The sequence below is a fragment of the Agelaius phoeniceus genome, chromosome Z, assembly GCF_051311805.1.
Source record: "Agelaius phoeniceus isolate bAgePho1 chromosome Z, bAgePho1.hap1, whole genome shotgun sequence".
NCBI classification, from domain to species: Eukaryota; Metazoa; Chordata; class Aves; order Passeriformes; family Icteridae; genus Agelaius; species Agelaius phoeniceus.
This window is the reverse complement of record NC_135303.1, coordinates 70,612,518-70,635,698: the sequence shown is the minus strand read 5'-3', so window position 1 is coordinate 70,635,698 and position 23,181 is coordinate 70,612,518. Positions and strand designations below refer to the sequence as shown.

General features: G+C 39.7%; 1 protein-coding gene across 1 annotated transcript in view; it reads left to right on the top strand.

Annotated features, from left to right (window-relative positions):
* TBCA (tubulin folding cofactor A) overlaps nucleotides 1-12,476 on the top strand; it is a 26,322-nt gene extending 13,846 nt beyond the window's left edge. Inside the window, exons 2-4 of the mRNA XM_054652747.2 lie at nucleotides 1,443-1,548; nucleotides 8,595-8,681; nucleotides 11,319-12,476. Of these exons, the coding sequence (XP_054508722.2) occupies nucleotides 1,443-1,548; nucleotides 8,595-8,681; nucleotides 11,319-11,399 (274 nt within the window). The 3' untranslated portion in view covers nucleotides 11,400-12,476. The remainder of the gene's footprint in view (nucleotides 1-1,442; nucleotides 1,549-8,594; nucleotides 8,682-11,318) is intronic.
* The last annotated feature ends 10,705 nt before the right edge of the window (nucleotides 12,477-23,181 follow it).

Below are 23,181 nucleotides of genomic sequence, written 5' to 3'. Positions count from 1 at the left end.
TGTCTGGAATTAAATCAGGTAACCTTGATCAAACAATTAACTCATCCTCTATTAAATCAATATTTACTGATGCTAATACTGGAACTAGTTCCAGTAGTTGGAATTACAGCCACTCATTTAGTGTCTTTATTATTAGTAATTAGGTTCCTGTCTTTCTCCAGTTCTGCTTCTCAAAGCTGGTACTTGGCTTACATGTAGAAAATGGCCTGGTCTATTGACCCAGAGTGCATGCTCCGCACACAGCTGAAGATGCTTTGTAAGGCTGACAGCCCTTTCTGGCTGTGTGGCTCCATGAGGACTGAAGCAAGTTCAGGTGCATGTTGCTACAGCCCAACCTAGACTGACTGCTGTGGAGCCATGGCTTAGGGCTATTTTAGCAAATAAACTCTTGTAAATAACAGGGAGAGTTCCAGCAGTTGCATTATCAGTATATTCTCATTGGATTTTTTTTTTTTTGTCATACAGCTGCAGTGGTGGTTTTGTGGCAGCTTCAGTTCACAGGGGTTCTTGACACCCCAATAGTATTCTATCCATTCTCAGCACTCCTAGTAGGGCGCTTAACTGTGACAAATGATGAAATAATTAACACTGATGCACTAATGTGGTCATGAAGCTCTCTACTAGACCCTACTAGACCTTTATTTATTCTCTTTTCATTGTATAATATATTCTTTGCTTCTTGAATCTGCTTATGTTCTTTTGGATATTAAATTACCTTCAAACAATCTTATATAGGTCAATCTTACCCTTGTTTGGGGAAGGATTTTTTTCAGCACGATTTCAGGTCTGCAGAAGTATCTCCATGTTTGTTCTGCTCCTGATCTAGCTGAAGAGAAACTGTTCCAGTATTTTTCAGATCCTGAAAGATGCTTTGGTTCATATCTAGTATTGCATAATCTAAGATATGCCTAATGAATACATGTGATAAAGTGGGAGATGCAACAGCAAAATTGCAGTAACAAATACTAAAGTTTAATAATGGGATTGCAATGTAATAGTTACAGTAGGACATAATATTAGACTAGCTTAATATTCCTCTGACCTTCAAACTTATTTCTATTGCTCTTGAATTTATGCTTGTTAGCAAAAAGCATCCTGCTCCCAAGTATGGGTCCATTATTATGATTAAGACATGGATTCCTTTTCCTTTGAAAGACAGGAAATAAAGAAAATTGTTGGAATATAAGTTCTGGAACTGTTACTTTGTCTGTGACCCCCAAACCGGCATCAAGACAAGTGAAGAAAATACTCTTTTTATATTATAGCTAAATTTATCATTTCCTAGATACAGGGGTTTTTTTGCAGTGGTTAAAAGCCTTTTTTTATAAAATTGCATATTATCTTCCAGGCCTGTAACTTTTGAGTGGGGGGCTGTTTTCACTGATGTTACTTTTTACTGTAATAGAATGAGACTAACACAATGACTTGGTTGTTAATTGCAGGCTGGCAAAAGAAAAAATTATGTATGAAAAAGAAGCGAAACAGCAAGAAGAAAAGATTGAAAAAATGAAAGCTGAAGCATGCGATGATTATGGAATTAAGAAGCAGGTAAACTATTCCTAGATCTTGTTTTATAAAATCCTTATTGGTTTTCATTTAATCATAGTCATCTTCAGAGAGAGGAATCTCCTGTACTTTTTTCTAGACTCATGTTATATAAATATTAGATTATAATTGTGACATAAAAACAGCCATAGAAATTTCTTGAAGGTGTTAAATTGCAAGGATTATAGTTTATATATATGTATATGATTACTTAGTACTTTATGTCACGATGACTGTCACTCACTCTGTGTGAGGCCATCATGGACTCTTTCTTGGAAATACGGAGAACCTGTAGTGAATACATGGTCTCAGTGGATGTAGGTAAACCAAGTACTTGCTGCTAACTGGAAATGTTAGAGCAAAATGAGAATGCCCAGTATTTAATATGAAGGGGAAACATTTCAGCTCTTGAGTATCCTTTTTTACTCACTAGTATCCTTTTGGTAAAATCACAAACCTCAGAGAAAGAAAGCAGTGTGAAGCTGCTGGAGTTTGTAGTGAAGTCATAGATTAGGAGGGGGCATGCTGTACTTTGGTCTGCTCAAGAGTACAGTGTAGTGTCACTGTTAGTATGATTACATTTTTTCTTGGAAGGTTTACCACAAGGATAGTGGTTGCAGACAGTTGGTACATACCCTTTTGGGAGAAAAAGTGTCACATCTACCCACAAGAGGATCATGGATTTGGGAGATTGGTGTTTATTCATTACAGAAGTGTGAAATGTCTGTGTTTCACTGTGGTCCTCATATTATTTCAACTAACTATGTTATCTTTTGATAATGTTTTTTGTCCAAGTATTTCCAAGATGTTTTATCTCAAATCTTCACAGAAATCAAAACTGTACTAAAATTATTTTCACTTAATTGTAATAAACATAACCTTCTGGAGTCCTGTATTTTTTTTTAAACAATGGAAGAATAGGTTAAACAAAATTCAAATACAAAATTAGCAAAAGATAGGAGAAAGCCTTTCTAGAAAAAGTTAAACCAACTTTTTTAGTAAATTCATATTTCAGTTCATATATCTATGTCCTGCCTTGCTTTCATTATGCCATGGGAATGAAATACAAAGAATTTGTGTACAAATAAAGATTTGTATTTATGGAGCAGACTCGTCTTCTGCCTCACCAGACTGAGACTTGAAGATGTACAAAACAACAGCCTTTCTGAAGATCTGGTGCTAACAAAAACTAATGAGTTCAATTCCTATTTTTAGTCTTGTCCATTCATCAGATTATTTGACTGTATCATGGTATTTCCACAGTGATCTGCAAGATATCATGAAAGTCAAAACCAGTGATGGCTGTGAACTTCTGCTGAAATTGTTACCTACTACTTGAAAGTCTTTCTAGAGACCAATGACAAAAGCCTTCACAGGAAACAGTCTTGATTCATTCAGAAATTGCCTGATCCACTTTGAAAGCAATCAGATTCTCCAATGACGTTTTCATTTCTTGTTTATTCAGCACACTTTGCATTCTGGAAGTTGTTATTTTAGGTTATTAAAATTTGGAGACTTCAAAGAAAGTTATATGGTTCCAGGAGAGTTTGCTCAGAACAATATTTTGGATACAGTAAAGACTTTGAGATCATTTTCAGAAAAAATATCTGTAGTTACCCATTTTAAGAATTGCTTCTAGTTAATCTCTAATTTCTTAAAATACAGTTGTAATCTTTATCTTGGTAATGAAAAGTAACATTTGGAGGGTGGGAATGAATTCAGTTACTTGAGACTAGGAGAATAGTTTTAACTATTAGTTTAGCTGAGGTATTGACTAAATCATATATGTGTGTGTGTGTGTCTGTGTGTCTGTGTGTGTGTGTATTTATGTATTTCTATACATGCACAAATCAGTCCAGAGTTCAGGCAGGGATTCTTAAAAAGCCTAAAAGCAATACTTTCTCTTGATATAGTACTGTTTTCATTTAGCTTTCTAGTTATAGCTCAGAACATACAGTTTTACATACAAAAGTGAATAGGGAAAATTTCACTTTAAAGTGGAAAATACCATTCTTACAGCATATGTAGTCTTTAGAGTATGTCTGGTCTGTAATGAGGGATCAGTCCCTTTTTAGAACAATAGGTTTTGATTCAGTATTTTTCTCGTAACTCCTTATGCATTGGGACAACTCATGGTTCCAGTGGACTCAAGTCTTCTCTAGCTGAGGCAGTGACCATCTGGGATGGTTGGCAATTGTTACATGCTAGCCCTCACCTGAACTGTCCAGAAGGACTTGCTTAATGAGGAGCAGATTCAATACCAGGAAAACAAAAAGGACAGTTTTCTTGCAATGCTGTTAGATGCTGAAGATTCCATTGCAAGAAGACTTCGTTGTGGTAATAAATATTAAAATACTTCTGATTTATCCCACCAGGTGCAAGTTCTGCTTATAGTTTCTCTGGGTAGCAAGAAGTAGTGTAGTTCTAACTGCCTACTGATTTTGTCTTAATGAAGTCTTAGTTTCTACTCAGTTATAACAATTCTCAATACATGAAGACTTTCCACAGGACTTCATAATACTACTTTAATAGAGAATTTTCACACAGTATCATTCAAGTGCAAACTCTAATGTTAGAAACTTGTAGCTTTCTGTGTTTCTGTGGTTGTTGATGTTCATATATAAATAAATATCCTTTCACAGCTCATGCTTTTATTTTGAGACATGTGAGCTGGGGGAAAGCAACAACTCTGTGTTTCCTCTCTCTGGGATTGTAGATATACTCTGGTGGTTTTGCTAATTGGCAACATTTTTACTGATAAGTGGGTGGTAAATTTTCCATTTTTTGAATGTAATTCTACAGTTCCAAGTTACTTCTTAAGTTTTGTTATTTCTAGATGAATTAAAAATCCAGTGGATTTAACACAGAATTTAATCTCTGCGTGTCAAAAGTACTTAAGAGTATATAAAGTACATCTTGCTCATACAGTTTTTTTCCAGTATTTGTGAAAACTGCAATATTTCTCTTGCTTTGTTGAGTGAAAGAGTACCTTCTGAAACAGCTAAAAAGACAGGCATTTGGAAATTATTTGCTGTTTCGGAAAATAATGTGAAAGATGGTAATTTGCTGCTGATCTTGTTATTCATGGATTCTTGCTGAAAGGCAGGTTGTAATGTTCTAGAACTTTTAAAATGTCTTTTTAGCCTCAAAGAAATGTTCTGGTTAGTTGGCTTTTTACATGCTTAGCTCTTTCCAACCACCCACCTGATTGGTTCAAAGTTCCTTCTTCTCACAGATTGAGCAAGATTAGATTAAATGTGCTGTTTTACATCAGTCTGATTATTTGCATAAGTACTTTTTCTGCCCCCTAAGAATAGATGATCTTTGTTTAATATAATGAATTCTAGCTCTAGATCCTTGGTAAAGTTGCAGTGGAAATGCAAGTGAAGACCAAATGCTTCTCCTTATATATTTTGACACTATCCTTAACAAAAGCGCAGTTTGTTTGCCGAAAAGCCAGCAACTTGGAATTCTCTGTACCAAATACCATACGATATCCCTAACACAGACCTGGTATTAAAGACGCATTCAAACTTTATGAAAGAAACCAAATTATGAAGAGGCATTACTGTGATCCTCCTTTTCCCCTTCTGTTTTCCAAAGAGTGTTTTCCTTCTTATCTAGGCAGATATAGTACCTTTTGGATTCTAGACTTTATGTCTTTAATGTCCTAAAGTGATCTGCTTTAGAAGAAACAGGATTAGATCTTAACTGAGAGGAGCTGCAAAGAAAACTCATTTGAAATACCAAGGTATTACATCTAGAGGGTTTTCTCCTCCTCCATCAGTTTTCATGCTAGAGGTGGTAGGTAGTTCATTGTTGACACATGGCCATTTCTTGAAGCACTCAAGCACTGTAGAAACCAAACTGTGTTTCCCAGTTTTTTATTGCTAGGTCTTTCAGGAGTCTTTTGATGAATGTATTTGACAACTTGCCTAAAGCAAGTGTGCTGTTGTATCCTGTATTTGTGGATGGTTCAAGCTTCTTTTGGGCCTGGAAGCAAGTAGAACTCATAAAATTGTGTTTCCTACAATTCTTGTGTGCATTTATGGGTTTGTTTTTTTTTGTGCCCATATTCACCTTAATGCTGTATCTCCTTTGAGTTCCCTATGCCTAGCTTCTTGCTACGTTATCTATGCTGTACTACTCCATAGATCCCTACACCACAATCCTGGCCAAGTACATTGATATTACCAAGGCCCAGTACCTTGATACTACTCCTGTTTACTGCTGAGATGAGAAGTACTGCCATGGTGTGGATTTAAGCTACAAATATGGATTAGCCTACCAGTAGCCTTAGCATGATTATTTATTGTGTGCTATTAGTGGAATTACTAAATTTTGGAACCTTGGTTTTTGTAATACTTAGAGGTTACTTTTTTCTTTTAGTCCCTCTCCTTCCACCAGATGTGGCTGTAATTAGTTAATGGATTCCAAGTGCTTTACAGACTTTTTGAGGAAAAGTAGTTCAAACCAGTAGCACTTGTTTTAGCAAACAATTTTCTACGTGTCTTTTCCTTACCTCTGCCATCTTTGAGTAGATCCATACTGTTAGGATTATCTGTGCAATAGAAAACAGTCAAGTGATTATGTGACAGTATTTAAAAGCTAGACTATATATTAATTTTTGTGTATGTAATTGGTACATATATGACACATTTACATTTGTCATGGTTTCTAGCCTACCTTTTCTGTTCAGAACACCACTCTTTTCACGTGAAACAATACTGGCATTATAACCTGTGACCCAGTAGTATATCAGGGTGTCCTTCTAAGCGCAAGGAGAACCCTATGGAATTTGTTGGGGGTTTTTTGTTTTATTTTGCGGTGGAGTTTTTTGTTGCTTTCAAATTATTTGGATCTACATATCTATAAATCTCTTGGTTAGATGTGGGTCAGTTGGGAAAAAAACCCAAATCAACATACTCTGCTTCTGGTTTTTGAAGCTGATAAAACTAATATCTCTCCCTCCCTCATTATTATTACTGCATTTTTAAAAGTTATTAAATTGTTCTTATCTCAGCCCACAAGGTTTATCTTTTCTTCCTGTTGTCTTCTCCCCACTAGGCTGGGGGCAGGAGCAAGTGAGCTGCTGCCTGGTACTTAGTTGCTGGCTGGGGTTGAATAATAGTCTTAGCTGGAGTTGGAATTGCTCTGGTCTGGTCAGTGGAATTTGAGTTGCTGCAGTGCATGTCACAGGGATGGAAATGGCTGCAGTGCCTGGCATTGGAGTTTGGGTGGCTATCGTGCTTGGCACCCTTACAGTTCCGTCTGAAACTTGGGCAGAATTTTTATAGAATTTAAAGAATAAACACTTTTAAAAATCCAGTCAAAAAGCTTATATAATTATTTGAACTTTTTACTTTACTATGTATATTTGTAAAAGTAAATAGTCTTATCTGAGATTATCAGCATTTTTTGAAAAGAAATTGGTTTATGCAGAAGTTAAATCATAATGGGTGCACAAAATTCCTGTTCTCCCGGAACAGTCTCCAGCTGTTTGCACTTACTGAATATAGTTCTAGGACTTACCATCTTTCAGATTTTTATTTATCATTGCACCACTGGCACATATAAATAAAACTTGGGTAGCCATTTGGAAATCAGTCAAATATTGTTTTGAATCAAATTATTTGGGTAGATTTGTTTATTTCTTAGAGCAGGCAGGACTATAGCTTACAGAGTCAAGATTTACATGCCTTCCCAGGTCGCTTCTCTAGTGGCACATATCAAATAAGTTACTAATTTCATATTATCTGTTTAACAAGCTTTACAACACAAAAATATTTCATATCTGTGTGGCACAAGGAAGTAATTACTGGATATTCTCACTCCTGTAGGTATTCTACTACATAAAGCAGAAGGCATCATATCATGCAGTTTATGGCACACCTCATTCTATGGCTGTTACATTGACTGATTAAAGTGTAAAATTAGAAACTAAAGTTTTTTCTCTCAAAACCAAATGGTCTTAAGTGACACTTAAAAACTTGCTGATAATATCTTGTTACACAAAGCCTTTCTGAATACATAAATGCATTCTTAACTACAGCTTAACATCTTTTTACAATGACTTTTTGATACAGCAGCATTAATACTAGCAGGATGATACCACATAGGAATGGCAGAAAGAAAAAAGCAATTTAAAGAGAAGGCTTTCTGTTGCAGGTTATCCTGAATGGAGATATTTCATATCTAAATATCTAACAGATTTTAATTCCTAAATAGATTTAACGTTACTGAACAACTCTGCACATCTTTTCTTCTCAGTGTTTGGTGTTCAGATCCAGAAATGCTCCGTGAAATAAATGTTCCCTTTCTTAAAACTGACGTTGTTTTCTTTAGGAGTTGGCAGGATTTTCAGATTCAGTGGGGTGCCAGTTTAGTAATTTTGTTCAAAGTGCATGGTGAGAATAATCTTTCTCCTAAAATGAAGCACAAGGATATGTAATAACTTTTTATGCATGATAAGCATCAAAAATATGAGCCTGCTGGTCTTTGCTTTTCATTTTTCTTTACCTTTGTCTTTCAGTCAGAGCCTCCTGCAGTCTGCACACAATGTGATCAATAACTCAATAACTTTTTTCATGCAGTAATTATCTCTATGGGGTATTATCTGAACATTCTTTTTCTTTATTACCCAAAAGATGCAGGAGATATTTATATAACCAGCTGATCCCCTTTTGGATGAAGCTGCTTCATGACAGCAGGAGAAAGTTTGTTCTAAATAGACTTTTTAACAACTGCTGAAAACCTTACTAAGCTGTACTTTTTGGCCAAGGGAAAGATTATTCTGAATACTGTCTTGCACTTAAAACTTGATATTCAGTTATGCATAGAGTAAATGTGCTGTAAATTAACGGAGTTTTAAGCAATTATGCTAAGTGAATTCTTTTAAGAAAAGAAGCCTATTCAGAAGATATGTGCAATTGTTCTGAAGTTCCTAGATAATGACTAGATTGCTGATTTTTTAGAGTAAAAACTTATCCTACAAGATAATGTTTCTATCTGGAACATATTCTAATTTCATTGTCTTCTGATTTTCACAGATCGAGATCTTACAAGAGTCACGAATGATGATTCCAGACTGCCAACGCAGACTAGAAGTTGCACATGCAGAGCTTACTCAACTACTAGTGAGTATTGCATCACACCCCAACTGATGAAGAAGTGCTGCAGTTCCTGGATAAACAACTGCAGCAAATAAAAACTGGATTAAAGAATTTTCTGTAGGTCCCAAGACCAGCATCCTATAAGATACCAGTTTTTGCTTTAGATAGCAGTCTTTGCAGACTTGGTCTTCAGTCTGTGGAGACTTTGTGTGTGTGTTAGAAGCTGTCCTTAATGTAATGTACGTTGAACATACACTTATCCCAGACTGTGAAAATGGACTCAGAACTCCTGTCCTAGTTCCCTCATCAGAAAAATCAGTTCACTTACTTTAGGTTTTATAGATAGTATAAATGTATATAATATGCTTGTACAGAACTGAAATTGTCAGGTACTTTGGTTACTACTCCTATTATGCTATGGACAAGTCAGAGGAGTCCTTGCTGAATATTGCTTAATGTTTTATGAAGTGAGCAGTACTGCCCTGCTTTTTAAGATAAAAATACCTTTAGGAATAAAGAGTATGTTGTACAAATAGATTCACTGAACCTATACTATGTTTGGAGATGATAATGCTTATTTTAAAAGCTGCCTTCTCATCAAGAATTCAGCTACACATGTTGGTGCACAATAAATGGTATTGTGAGGCTAAAAATAAACATCCTAAATTATGTCCCAGATATAGTGATGGCTAAAATGCAAATACTTTTTTAATGGAAAAGTCAAGGTGTCCTAATCTCAGGTAGTCTGCCTCTACTGTTGGCCAAAATAAATTCTCAGTACCTGGCAGGATTTAGGGTCCTTTTGTCGCTCATCTAGTTACTGAACAGTTAGTCTAAATTTCAGTGGTGTGCAAAAATGGTGCTGTTGATCCATAGTATGCAAACCTAAAACAAGGAATGGGGACAGTTATTATTGCTGTTAAGAATTTGGAAGTCTTCATGTGTTTCTTTCTGTGCTTAGCTCACCTTCAATGCATTTATTGAAATGTACTGTATCCTAGTATGTTTTTCAATTGTCAGTCTACTTAAGCATTTTTCTAAGAGTACTCTTAATCTGAAGTTTGTTTTTACTCATCCCTTGGTTTTAGATATTCAACACTTATCAAATAAAGGTATGCATAGGTCAAATCCACTTGCATATGACAGGCATTATCTGGGACCTTAAGCAGGACAAAAGAATTTACCTGTGCTTTGAGTAACACAGAATGTGTGTTTTCAAAAATTATATATTCCTCATTTCATAGAACGGTTTGGGTTGGAATGAACCTTCAAAGATCATCTGTTCCAACTCCCTTGCAATGACCAGGAACATCTTCAACTACATCTGGTTGCTTAGAGTCACATGGATGTGATGCCTACCACCTCTTTAGGCAACCTGTCCCAGTTCTTCACCACCCTCCACTGTAAAAAACTTCTTCTTTTTATCTAGCCTGAATCTATTCTCCTTTAGTTTAAAACCATCACTGCTTGTCCTGTCACAACAGGCCCTACTAAAAAGTCTGTCCCTGTCTTTCTTGTAGGCTTTACAAACCCAACTTTCAGCCTGTCCAGAAAGGAAGGTGCTCCAGCTCTCTGACCATCTCTGTGGCCTCCTCTGGACTCCCTCCAGCAGGTCCCTGTCCTTCCTGTGCTGGGAGCCCAGAGCTGATGCAGCCCTGCAGGTGGGGTCTCAGCAGGGCAGGGCAGAGGGGCAGAATCCCCTCCCTGGCCCTGCTGCCCACCCTGCTCTGGATGCAGCCCAGGACACGTGTGGCTCTCTGGGCTGGGAGTGCCCATGGCTGGGTCATGTCCAGCCTCAGCCACCAGCACCCCCAATTCCTTCTGGGCAGGGCTGCTGGGATCTGTTCATCCCCAGCCTGTGCTGGTACCAGGGCTGCTCTGACCCATGGGCAGCACCTTGCACAATGGCCTTGTTAAAACACATGAATTTTTTCATGGGCCCACTTCTCAAGCTTGTCCAGTTCCTCTGGATAGCATCCCATTTCTCAGTTGCATCAGCTGAGCTACTCAGCTTGAGTAGCTGATGGTGTTTTCTGCGCATTTATGGATCTCACTTTCTGTGTCATTAATGAAGATATTAAATAACACTGTTCACCATACAGCGCCCTAAAGGACATCGCTGGTTGCTGATCTCCATCCAAACATTGAGTCACTGACCAGTTCTCTGGCTGTGACCATCCAGCTAATTCCTTATCCAGTGAAGAGCCCACCCATCAAATCCACTTCTCTTCAATTTAGGGAGAAGGATATTGTGGGGGACCATATAGTCCACAATGATAATTCCCTTTTTGCAGTCTTTAAGGACTTCACCTGACTGCCATGACTTTTCAAATGTCATGGAGAGGAGCATGGCAACTCCATCAGGCAATTCTCCAGGACTCTGGGAAGCATCTTGTCAGGTCCAACAGACTTAGGTAACTCACATTCAGGTTCCTCAGGTTGTCGTGAACCTGATCTTTACTTACAGCGGGAGGGACTCAGCTCTCCCAGCCCGTTTCGTAGTCCATCCACTTGAGACCTGTAAGAAGATGCTACCAGTAAGACAGAAATATTGTAGAGTACCTCAGCTTTCTCCTTATTTGTTAGCAGTTTTTACCTTCTTAAATTTAATACCACAACAGTTATTTTCAGGGTACTCAAAAATGTTGCTTTTGATTACAGGAAAATGAAAAAGAATTGGAAGAAGCTGAAGAGTATAAAGAAGCACGTTCCATACTGGAGTCAGTGAAGCTGGAAGCCTAGCTGTTTTCCAGTTCTCTCCTTATATGCATTAGCACGGGGTCCATTCCACAGTTTCATTTGACTATGGCTCTACTACTTTTGTTGACTTGCTAAAGTTCCCTTTATGCAAACTGAGCTTTCTCTAACTGCAAGGTGCATCAAATAAAGAATATTCTGAAACATTTGTGTGTTCCATATTCGGGCAAAATAGATATATTTCCAGTTCACCTCAATTAAAAAAAAAAGAAAAATAAAGCCCATTTAAAGTAAGTGTATTAGTTAATATAGAGAACTTAAATTTGAACAGTTCAGGCTAAGAAACAAAGTTTGGCTATGTGAGGGACCACTAATTACTTAAGAATGAAACATCTTTATAAAATAGTTTGGGTTGGAAAGGTTCCATCTAGTTCCAATCCCAACATGGGCTTCAGAAGCACCTTATATTTGAAATAATATACATTACAGCATAAAAATCTATACCGAAAGAGAAGGTAGAGCAAATAACCCTTCCCAGTCACCTACCTTTTTTTTATGGTGCAATTTTTCTGTAGTTTTATCAAGTATGTACTCCTTGTTTACTTTTGAGTCCAAGGCAAAAGCTGACTCCAGATCTTTCTCAATGTGCATGGCACTAAGTTGAGCCCAATTCATACAACTTCCATGCATCAAAATTCTTCTGCTTTTCGGGAAACAGGATTTAGCAGGTGACTAGTGTATTGTGAGTTGCATCTGCTAATAAGAGTTCTGGACTGAATGCTTTTCTTGAGAGCACTTTGGCCTAAGTGATTTTTTTTTTTTTTAACAAAATTCAAACCCCAAGACACAAAAGAGAGTTAAGGGGAACTAATGGGTAAGGGAACAACACTTAGTCTGCCTGGAAGACCATTAAAACATTATGTACAAAAGCTGTGGTTTTTTTCAGAGTAGCTTCTCTAAAGCAAATAGTAAGTTCTGTTGATAAACAAGGAAGCTTTTTACATTAGTTTTTCTAGTTTGAAAGTGTTCTGGCATGTTTCTTAAAGGCAACACAAAGCACAGTGTACCTTTTGTGTGGTGCTAAATTGAATATTCAATAAAATTCTTTGTTAATTTGCCTGAGTTTGAGTAAACTGCTGTTTCAGTACTTACTTATGTACCTTAAGCACATTTAGAGTAATGTCTACTTCTTCATCACTGTTAAGCACTGCTCTGGAAGATCAACACCAAAAGATTCCTGATTGGATCAGTCAGAATGATCTACTTTTGAAGTGACCCCAGACCAGTACCACAGAGGGCTAAGAGGTGAAACCTGTTTTGACAGTACAGTTCCATAAGAGAACATGCCTGACTTCTTACCAGCATTGTGTTCTAGACATGGAAGTCATGTTTGCCTAATATGTCTCTGTAGAAGCCAAGCAGACACTGCCTGGGTCACAGCACATATGAAGTGCTACTGAGGAAAATATCCGTCTTTGGACACTCATTCACCCAGCTGAATGACCAGTCTGTGACCTCCACTGGGAAAGGTGGCTGGAGTGCACAAAGTGTGTCACAGCTGAAAGACCGCAGCATGAGTCTGCTTGCAGCCATTGAGTGGAGTATGGTGAATAAATGCTGAGCTGAAAAGAAGTGTAGGGAGATGCCAAGTCTGCTGGGTAAAGTAGGGTTTAAAATAAAAATTGCTCTTCAGAAGAAGAAAGAATACACACTTCTGGAAAACAAGCCCAAATAAAAATTATGTGCAGTTGCTGACTACCACAAAAAATGCATATGAAAGCTAAACAGGTGTGACCTATAGTGGCTGAAGGGAAGTAGGATTGTGACATGGCTTAAGGCAGCATTTAGAATGAAAGTCACATGGCCTTGAACTACCACACAAACTTTAAACTAAGAAACATTTCTTAGTGCAGTAGTTTCTAGGGTGAGTAGTTTCTCATGTTTGCCTAATATGTCTCTGTACAAGCCATTTCCTAGCTCCCTATTACTGCATCATGGACCAAGATGATACTCTGCCCTACTACTAAATTCTCTAAAAATGAACATGTTCTGTAGTACAGGAAGTAGCCAGCTTCAAAATCAAGGTATGTTCACACCTGAAAATACTGTCTCCAGATGCCTCTGGAACTGTCTTAACTTCTGAAGGCAGCATGTTTTCAGACTGCCAACATCCTTTAGGAGAAGGAAAGAGCTAAATGTACACAAGTATTTTGGGTGAAATCCACAAAAAGCATAAACCACACAGAGCTTTTCTATTTCCCTGTAACAAATATCTTGTTTTGGCAACCCACCTTCCCCATCTCTGGTGAAACCTTTCAAGGGAGCTGCAGTCAATCTGTGTTCTAACACTTGGGGCATGAGGGGTGGGGGTCCTTGGTCTAACTCAAGAGGTTCAGATCAAGGAAGAGGCTCAATTACTGAGCCATACTTCCTCCTAATAGACTGAGGTCCTCAGAATTGCCACATTAGTGTGACAGGTGGCTGGCTGCACAGCTCCTTAAGACTGGGCAATCACCAAGAATTTACTACTAAAATTGGATGGGCTGATCATCCCAAAAGGTACAGTTCTCTTCAACAGACCTCTATGACGAAAGAAGTAGAATAGCAAGTCTGTGCATTTAATATGTAGGTGATACAAGGGTGTTCAGTATCTCCAAGGACAGTATCAGAAAACAAAAGGTTCCTGACAAACTGGAGAAAATTTAAAATACTTATTTTAGTAAGGACACATTTAAATAAGAAAATAAAGCAGACTTACACATGGCAGCAGCAATTTTCTACTGCACCAACATAGGAAAAAGTCAATGCTGGACACCATTTCTGAGAGATATAGAAGAATTTTAGTGTATTACATGCAAAACATTAGTTTAGCTCATAAGACACGGCCAACAACCTTTACACTCCCCTTTTTATTAGAAAGGTTTTATCTAGAAGCTGCAACTAAAAGAGATGAACAAATAAGGATTGAGAGGAAAACAGTGAAAACTATGAAAAAGACTGAAAAATGGTCTATGCAAAAGAAGGATCAAATCCAGACATTTTAGCCTGGAAAGTACTGAGGGTAGCAGTGGTAATAATCTTCAAGCGTAAACAGAATTACAGAGGAAAATAATAAATTTTTCTTGGCAGACAGAGTAAGATGCAATGAGCTTGAGTTACAATGAGGGGGAAAAGTATTTGACAGGTTCCTTCCTTAGGAAACAACTAAGACAAATGAAGCTCTAGAAGAGACTGTCCATGGAGGCTGTTTGAGCTGCCTTCCTGGAGGTCTTCTCTTGACCAGGCAGCTCAGTCACTCATGACACAGGGACCACTGATCCTGCCTCATATTTACACATTAGGGAAAAGCATCAAAAGGTGGATAAGCATTCATAGTTTCTCAACAACACTTCTCACTCAAAAATACAATAGAGTTGTTACACAGCTGAAATTAATGACTTTGAATACAGCACAGAGGAGATCCCCAGAGTCCCCTCAAAGGAGACAATTCAGTGATACCTACCTGACTTTTCAGATGTTGCACTGCACATTACAACACAGGACACAAAGAAGGTGAAAATGGTCTTCCTTAATGAAAGGACCAGATTAACTAATTTTTTTCTGACTTTCCATCTCCTATTCACATTTCTGAACACTTATCAAACACACACAATGGTCAAAAATACTTCAGGTTCCCACTTGTCATTTTATTTTATGTGTTAATTTGTGCACAAATGAGCTAATTCAGGGCAAAGATAGGAAGCAAGTTTGCAGTGCAGCTGAAATCAGAAGGATGGAACTTGCAAGGTAAGAAGTGAACTGTGAGGCCTGCTGTAAAAAACTGCAAGGGAAGTAGCAAATTTAGTTCAAAGAAGAAAATGTTTTCTCTATGGCCTAACCATCTTAACAACCCTTCTCCCATCTCATCTCTCAGGGAACCCACTTCTAAGGACACTGAACAGAAAATACAAAGGAGAACCACTTCTGGGTTCTCTTCCACGTGCAGTCTTGGCTATGCTCTGTTACCACATGTAACGGGAGGCTCACAATAAATCCAAATTATGGGCTTAGGACTTCAGAGGTGATGGCGAAAGGGATCCGTAATTGCCACCTTCCCCAGTTTTCTGAACACAAATTCAACCACAGTGAAAAAAACAGCTCTTGAACTGTGCAGAGTGCTTGCTAGCAAATCTCAGCAGCCAGCATTTCAGGGCAAACATCACCACTCTAGAACCGCTCAACATTAAGATTACCTTTAAAAGAAAGAAAAAAACTTCTACAACAGTTTCGTTTTCTTAGTGTTCTGAAGTTACTGTAGATGTTACATTACATGGAAGCAGACCCAGTAACCCACTGAAAGAGCCTCAAGTAATAAGGTTAACAGAGGCTGAATAGGTTGAAATTGGAAAAATAAGCATATTATTTATGTATCAATTACTACTTGCTCTCCATTTCAACAAAAGGAAATAAAATTTTCTCATCTTTCCTAACAATCCAGAGGCCTCCTTCTGCCCCTGCATAATTAGCAGTAAATTTCACCACAGCTCTCCATAAGCAATCAAAAAGGCTACCTAATTAAAAAAGTAATTAGTTTACACAGATAGATATGAGTGGGTAGATTAGTTGATGAAAATAAAATTAAATTCCTCTGGATGCTTTTAGTGACTCAGCTTTCTGCTCTGTTGCAGCTTCTACACATTTCTAAAGGAGCAGGTTAAAAATTAGTACAAAATACTTCATTTGTAAACGAATAGAGTATCTTTCAAAACCAATTGATCAGATTTGGCTTGTCTTCTGTTTTCAACACAGAAGATAAACTTCACATTTTATGAAGTATAAAAATCAGTGCCTCCATAAAAGGACTAATGGGTTATGTTTCATTTTCTCAGATCACTTACACAATACCTAGGCACCAAACTGAACCAATGCTGCACCTGTTAAAGGAAAGTTGGAACACTAACACCTGGAACACGATAGGATTTGTAAGAAGCCAGAATAGCTCCTGATACCAGACCTGACCAAAGGAGTCTTTTTCCCAGTCATCCTGCCATCAGCAGAAGTCAGAGAAAAGAGGTTGAGCAGGACTGTAGTTTTCCACAGGATAAACATAGACCCTTCACACTCCTGCCATTTTCCCAAATGAAGGAAACTCCATTTTATTTTGTGGTGGGAGCAGGGAGCTGTATTCAGACACTTGAGCTGGGGGATATGCAGGGAACACAAAACAAGTAGCCAAAATCAAAGGAAGACAAGTATAACAAGTATAACAACCATAATCCTTGATGACAACTAGGAAGTTTTGTCAGAGAAATCAGTGAGTTAAGAAGCTTCCTTCCTCAAAGGCTTTATCATGGCCAGTGCCTACTGATAGACCTCAACTCCATGAAGGCATCAAATACCATTTGTCACATTCAAACAAAATTGCAATAAGAAATCTAACCAGCACAAGGGAGGAGGCTGCCTTTGAACTGTGGAGGGGGGAAATGTGATGAACTAAACATTATTAAGCAAATTAAACAGCTGTAAACTTAGGTTTTATACTTTTATAAATTAAGAAAGTTATAACTGAAACTAAAGTTTTAAACAGAGATATAAAAATATACAACTACTGTATACTGAACTTTTGAAACCATTTGTTTTTTAACGTGCCAGTAATAAGCTTTCATTTTGTTTGCTATTTTTGGAATGCTCCTCACCAATTCAAGGTGTATTGAGTCAACTGGCAATTTCTGGCTACTATGAACTCATGAGAATCCACTTGGAAGACATCTGAAATTCCACATGTATCCTCAGACACAGTAGATGGAGCCAGTGGGGAGGAAAGAAAAGCTTTTGAAGTGATGAAAATGAAGCAATTTTCCCACCAAAGCTAACAAACTTCAGATTACTTGGTCAAACCAATTTTAAATTGGTAATTATCAACAATACCTATACACTGTTCACCATCCTACACAAAGTGAGCTGGTGAACCTTGTCCATTTCTGAATACCACTGAGCTTTTAGAAAGACAGGCCTGAAAAGCCATCACATTAGGTCTTCACTGTGCCAGGGCAAGAGGACAGAATCCACGTCCTCCATACTAGCCCCTTCAAAGGAGCCTAGATCTGAGCTGACATGGAAACTACTTTCCTTTCATTAAGCTTACCATTAAGAGAGGAGTGCTGTCAGAGCAGCATCACAACACTTTGCAGAAATGAGGATCAATGTAAGAATGGTGAAATTTTTTCAACACTGAACATTCTGTGGATAAACAGGTGATTCCAGTTCCTTCTGCACCAAATGCAGCACCTTTCAGAAAGGTTCCAATTAACTTTTAATAAAAAACTCAATTGGAACTAGACCAATACTCTATTTAGACATCCAAATACCAAACTTTACTCAAAAATTACAACATCATCAGCTGCCTATGATTAAAAGCACTTCATACCTGGCTTAATGTCAAAGAGATAATGCTACTTGTCACATAGAGTTCCTTCAGAAATAGACAATTCACTTCCCAGTTTACATCTCTTTCATGGAGCCCAAACAGGAAAATGTAGAGAATGCTCTGCAGGTCTGCGGGCAAAAGGAAAACCCACACTGTGCAGATGCTTGACTAGCCAGACAGACAAACTGTACCTTGTCTTAGATTACTAGGCAGAGTAGTAGACCACTATTACAAGGACAGCTTACCAATAGCACCGCAGTTTCATTTTGTTGTTATTCAGGAAATGAATTTGTCTCTCCTTACTTCACTTTTCCACACAAAAAATATTCCAAAACACCCCCACAAAAACCTAAGTGTTTCAAGTTTGTTCTCCCAGTGGTGATGTCATGATTATTTCATTTTAATACTTCTGTCCTCTGGTGTAAGCGAACAAACTACACTGAAGTGTAAACTGAACTTTAAGTTTATACACAAGCTTCAGAACTTTTTGCCAGTTTTAAGCACCGAAGTTAATCATCTCAGGATTATGCCAGTATAATACAGGTAGTTAATACTGTTAACCAAGCAGAAACAATTACTCCCTTACAAGAGAAAAATCACACACATTGCAAGATTAACACATGAAAGGTACTTGAAATCTCCAGCTGTTTTTTAAAGTCTTCTGCACTAGAACCTGGGTTGTGAATGGTGGTAAATCTGATTAAGTGCCCAGGTGGACAGGAGAGGGCAGGATGAAGAGGAATGAGCTGAAGTGTCTATTGCCTGGTAGTTAGGCTAATTCTGGGTGCACAAGACTTAGTTAGGCTAATTCTGGGTGCACAAGGCTGAAGGTGAATCCAAATGCATACCTCAAGCCAAAGAGAGAATCACTCTGCCTTCTGAAACCCAAAGCTGTTCAAAACCACATACACTGTGCTAAAAATAGAACCATGGCAAGATGATCACAAAGGATAACCTTCTTCGCAATCCAGGATAAAAACCTTATAAAGATGTTACAAGACAAAATATTCAACCTTTCAGCTTCCTTTTGAGTTACAAGGTAAGAGAATTTAACCAATGCTTACATGGAAACTGGCCTGCCTTGAGCTCTTATTTCCACTACAAATCTCAATAAGCAATCCAAGGAGCCCACTACTGTTTTCAAACATTGAATTCAAAAAGGAACACACTCATCCTGACTGTATCAGGCTATTTTAACTCTGCCTTTCTAATTTTCTCCCTGCAGAGCAAAAACCAGGCACACTCTGAGGACAGCACAGGAGAGAAGAGCAGTGACAGCTGGGAGCCATCTAAAGTAAGGAAGGCCATTTGCAAGGAGGTTTCCTCCCCCAGCATGTCACCATCCCTTGCAATAGACTCTCTCCTGCACCCCCTCACTGCTTCATTAGCTGTAAATTATGTGGCTTAAGAAGGAAACAGAACTTTTTTAACATTTGGAGAGATCAGCATTGCACAAGAGACCTGATTTGCTGATTACCAGCAGCCAAGCCCAGCATAGGGTTCTGGTCTCTTCCCAGTTTGGACACCCCAACACACGACTCTCTCTCTAGTTCATCACCCTCAAAGAGTGGAATTTACCAATACCACCCTTGCCTCCAATGCTAAAAAAGAAAACCCAATACTTCCACTTGAAAACCACTCTCACATTGCCCATCTGAGCATGAAAAGAGCAGTAATTATGATGGAGTTCCTGGACTCACTGTAAAAGGCCACTTTAAGCCCAGTCTTACAAGATGGCACTACTGCCATGATGTTCAGCATTTTCTGTATCTATCATGTCTAACTCTTTCATGCCACAACTCTCAGGCGCACATTCATAAAAGTTTACCCAATAGTTATTACCATTAAAGTAATAACTATTATTCTAGGCTGAAAGTAATTCACCTAGAGCAGACTTCATTAAGGCCAGGTGAGGATAAACCTAGTCAGACACTTACCATGCTTGTGACATGTTATTGCTCCCCTGTGTTGACTGGAAGCCTCTATTACTCAAGGACCATCCCACCCATGCTTGTCACAAATGAGGCACCTGCAATCACAAGACCATGGGCACAAAAGCCTCCTCTCAGACAGGGTCAGGCAAAGGAGGTTTCAAGGTTCTAATAATTTCATGTCTCGTCACTATTCTACACATAAATAAAATACTCTTTCTGTACCATACTGCAGTTCCCTAAACACACTTTTTCTCCCAGCACACAAAGTACCTTCTGCCCATTACAAAATCTCCTACTTTATTCTCAACTGGAGCATAAAGAAAAACTGGTTTTCCCATCCTGTAGCTTCCCCAGGAACAGAAGATGCAAAATTCTGAGTGCTGGCTCTCAGCTTACCTTGCGACACTGTGCTTACAGTAAACACCTACTATGGGTAGCCCATGTTTTCAGTTGAGAACAGACAGCTAGATTTAAATGTGAAGAAACCCATAAGACTCAGGTTGCAGTATTGCAGGTCCTTGCTACAGCTGAAGCATTAGAAAACTGTACCACATTCATGACAACTTTAAAAGACAGGGATGCTTCTTCGTGCAGAATGTAATTTCAAGCACTGTAAGCCATGACTGAACTACCAGCCACTGGCCAGGAGGAGAGAGACGCACAGGCAAAAGAGTTTGTGTTGGTGCAGAAAAGAGAGCACAGACTAAACAAACAATGGTAGAAAATGGTAGAAATGTTCTGAAAATAGTAGAAACCCAAGAACTCAAAAAGAGTGTTTGTTGAGAAAACATTTATCTTTTTCCAACCAGCAAGAGAGTCATCTGACAAGCTTAATTTTTTTTTCCCAAAACATTATCTGCAATTTCTCTCAACAGAATCAAGCATTCAAAACCAAAAAATGTTTTCTCCCAGAAGAAAAAAAGCAACCAAACAACAACCTGAAGAAAGAGTTGTCCCTTAGAACTAACATGGTTGTGGTCATAAACATAGGTACTGCCATACTGTACTAGAGTCTGCCTGGTGCTGGCACGACTCCATCACTGTAGAGAGTACCAAAATGGGAGACAAATATCACTGTTTTGGATGTGTGTGTGTGTATACGTATCTTTATATACATATATATATATGTATGTTGTAAGTGCCTTAAGATTACAAAGACTGCTACAGTGAAAACACAGAGGTAGTCAGTAAAAAAAATCCAAAACAAGCCAAAAAAAAAAAAAAAAAAAAAAGGTAGAAGAGTAGGACAAGTCCTCAACCGAGGGGCCATCAGTGCTCCTGGAGCTCTCCTCTCCCCTGCTGCCAAGCACAGCCTCCCCGCGTTTTTTTGCTTGTGTCACACAGACTTTGTTCCTCATCAAGAAATTTGACCTTTATATCTATTGCAGGCATCAGGCTGAAGAATGAAATGTTTTCAGTGATAATGAGAACAAAATGTGGATTCCATCTCTTCTTTAAGTTACTGAGCACATAAGCAGAAAATGACAAACACACTGGCCTTTATTTTAGTATTTCATATGCAAGCAGATTTTCTTGATTAGACGACAGAACACCAAGACGTGCCCGTTTTACACTATTAAAAACCAAACACAAAGCTACGGATGGGGGGGGGGGCGGGGGAAGAAGACAAAACAACGCGATTCCTTCCGCCAGACGGCAGAGCCATCGCGTAATTTCGGCGGGGAGCAGTGCTTGTTCCCGGTTATTCCCGGGGAGGCAGGCGCTGCAGGCCCGGGCCCGCCCTCACGGAGCGCGGGCCGCGCTCTGGCCCCCGCGCGCCACTCTCCGCCGCCATGCCCGCGCAGCGCATGCGCGGCAGGCGGCCGCCGGTGCCACCATCTTGGCGGCTTCGCGCCTGCGGCGGCGCGGCGCGCTGCGGTCGGCGAGCCGGGATCCATTTCCCTAATTGGCCGTATCGGGAATAATTCACGTTCTCCGACTCCGCCGTTCGGCCCTGCGCTGCCGTTCGGGGAGCGGGCTGGTCAGTCGGCTCGGGTCCTCGTTTCGCCCCTGTGCTCCCCGCCTGGCCGCCGGGCGCAGCTCTCCCGGCCGAGCTGCGCCGAGGAGCGGCGATGGCCAGGGCTAGCGGCCGCCGGGAGAGCCGGGCGGGCCCGCAGCGGTGGGAGCCGCCGGCGTGGCTGCTGCTCCTCTCTTTAAAATGGCCGCGCTGTCGGCTCTTTAAATTAGCCGTGCCCGACACGCGCATCTCCAGGCGCTGCCGGCGGGCGGGCAGAGCGCAATGGCCGCGAATGCCCGTCCTCTGGCAGCGGCGGCGGGGAGCCCAGCACCGGGCTGGGTTCGGGCTGGGGGCGGCTGAGACAGAGGCAGGGCGGGGGACAGCGCCGGGACTCTCTGGGCCCGGCCGGGAGCGGGACCCCCATTCCAAGCCCGGCGCTGGGTGTTCTCAGCAGTTTAGATATTTTGTGTAACTCCCAATATTCACCCAAGCCTCATTACCACCTCCTAATGAGACCCCTTTACTCCGTGACGTGCAACCGCTCCATCTCATTAAGGAAATCGCTCTTCAATGCTGATTATTTTATTTGCAGCCATAATTATATTTCTTTCGGCTAAATCACGGTTTAATCGAGCCCACATGGAGGGCAGCAGCACTAATTACAGCGGGAGATGCGGTGGCGGCGGCGGCTCGCCCGCCCGGCCGGCGGAGGAGGCGCGGGCGCGGCGCTCCCCTGGCGCGGCCCGGCCGGGGGCAGGGCGGAGGGCCGGGGGCGAGGAGGTGGTCTTAAACACAACAACTTATTACTTCTAATTCCCCAACTGTCACCAAATCACCTGCACGAAACAAGAATCTAATTTGTTAAGCTGGCATTTCTGCAGATGGAAGATCGATTTTCTCTTTAGATTTCTCTAATTGAGTGAATATAGACGCCCCGAATTAGCCGCGCTCGGGCAAGAGGGGAAAGGAAAGGGAGAGGGAGGGAAAGAAAAAAGTCAACAAAAATCATCCTTGTAAAATAAGCCATATTACCTCTAGGATTGCCCCCCAAATAATAAAGGAAGGTGGATCGAAAGGTCCCAGATTGAGTGACAGTCATATTTCTGGAACTAACTGGTTTTTAAAAGAAAAGGCTAGGACGGCTGGAGAATGCTAAGTAACGGCGCAGGAGAGAGATGGCTGAGCTCTGAAATTGCTTACAGAATTACATTTGTTTTTCTTGTGATTTTATTAAAAGTCACTCCTCATCTCCAGAATGCGTGAAAATATCTACTTTCCACTCAGATACACCACATTAACTTGTTGGAGGCGAATTTGTTTGTTTGTCTATTTTATTTATTTGCCAGATAAGATTGATGCAGTCTTATTAGCGCTATATCTAGTTAGAGGAAGAGATAAGGATGAGATGTTTTCTTTTTATTCCAATTACTAGACTTGTCACCTAACTGAATAACTGATATATGATTATTTATCTTGAGTAAATAGAAATCAGAAAAGCAGCCAACTTAACACATACAAACAAAATATGTA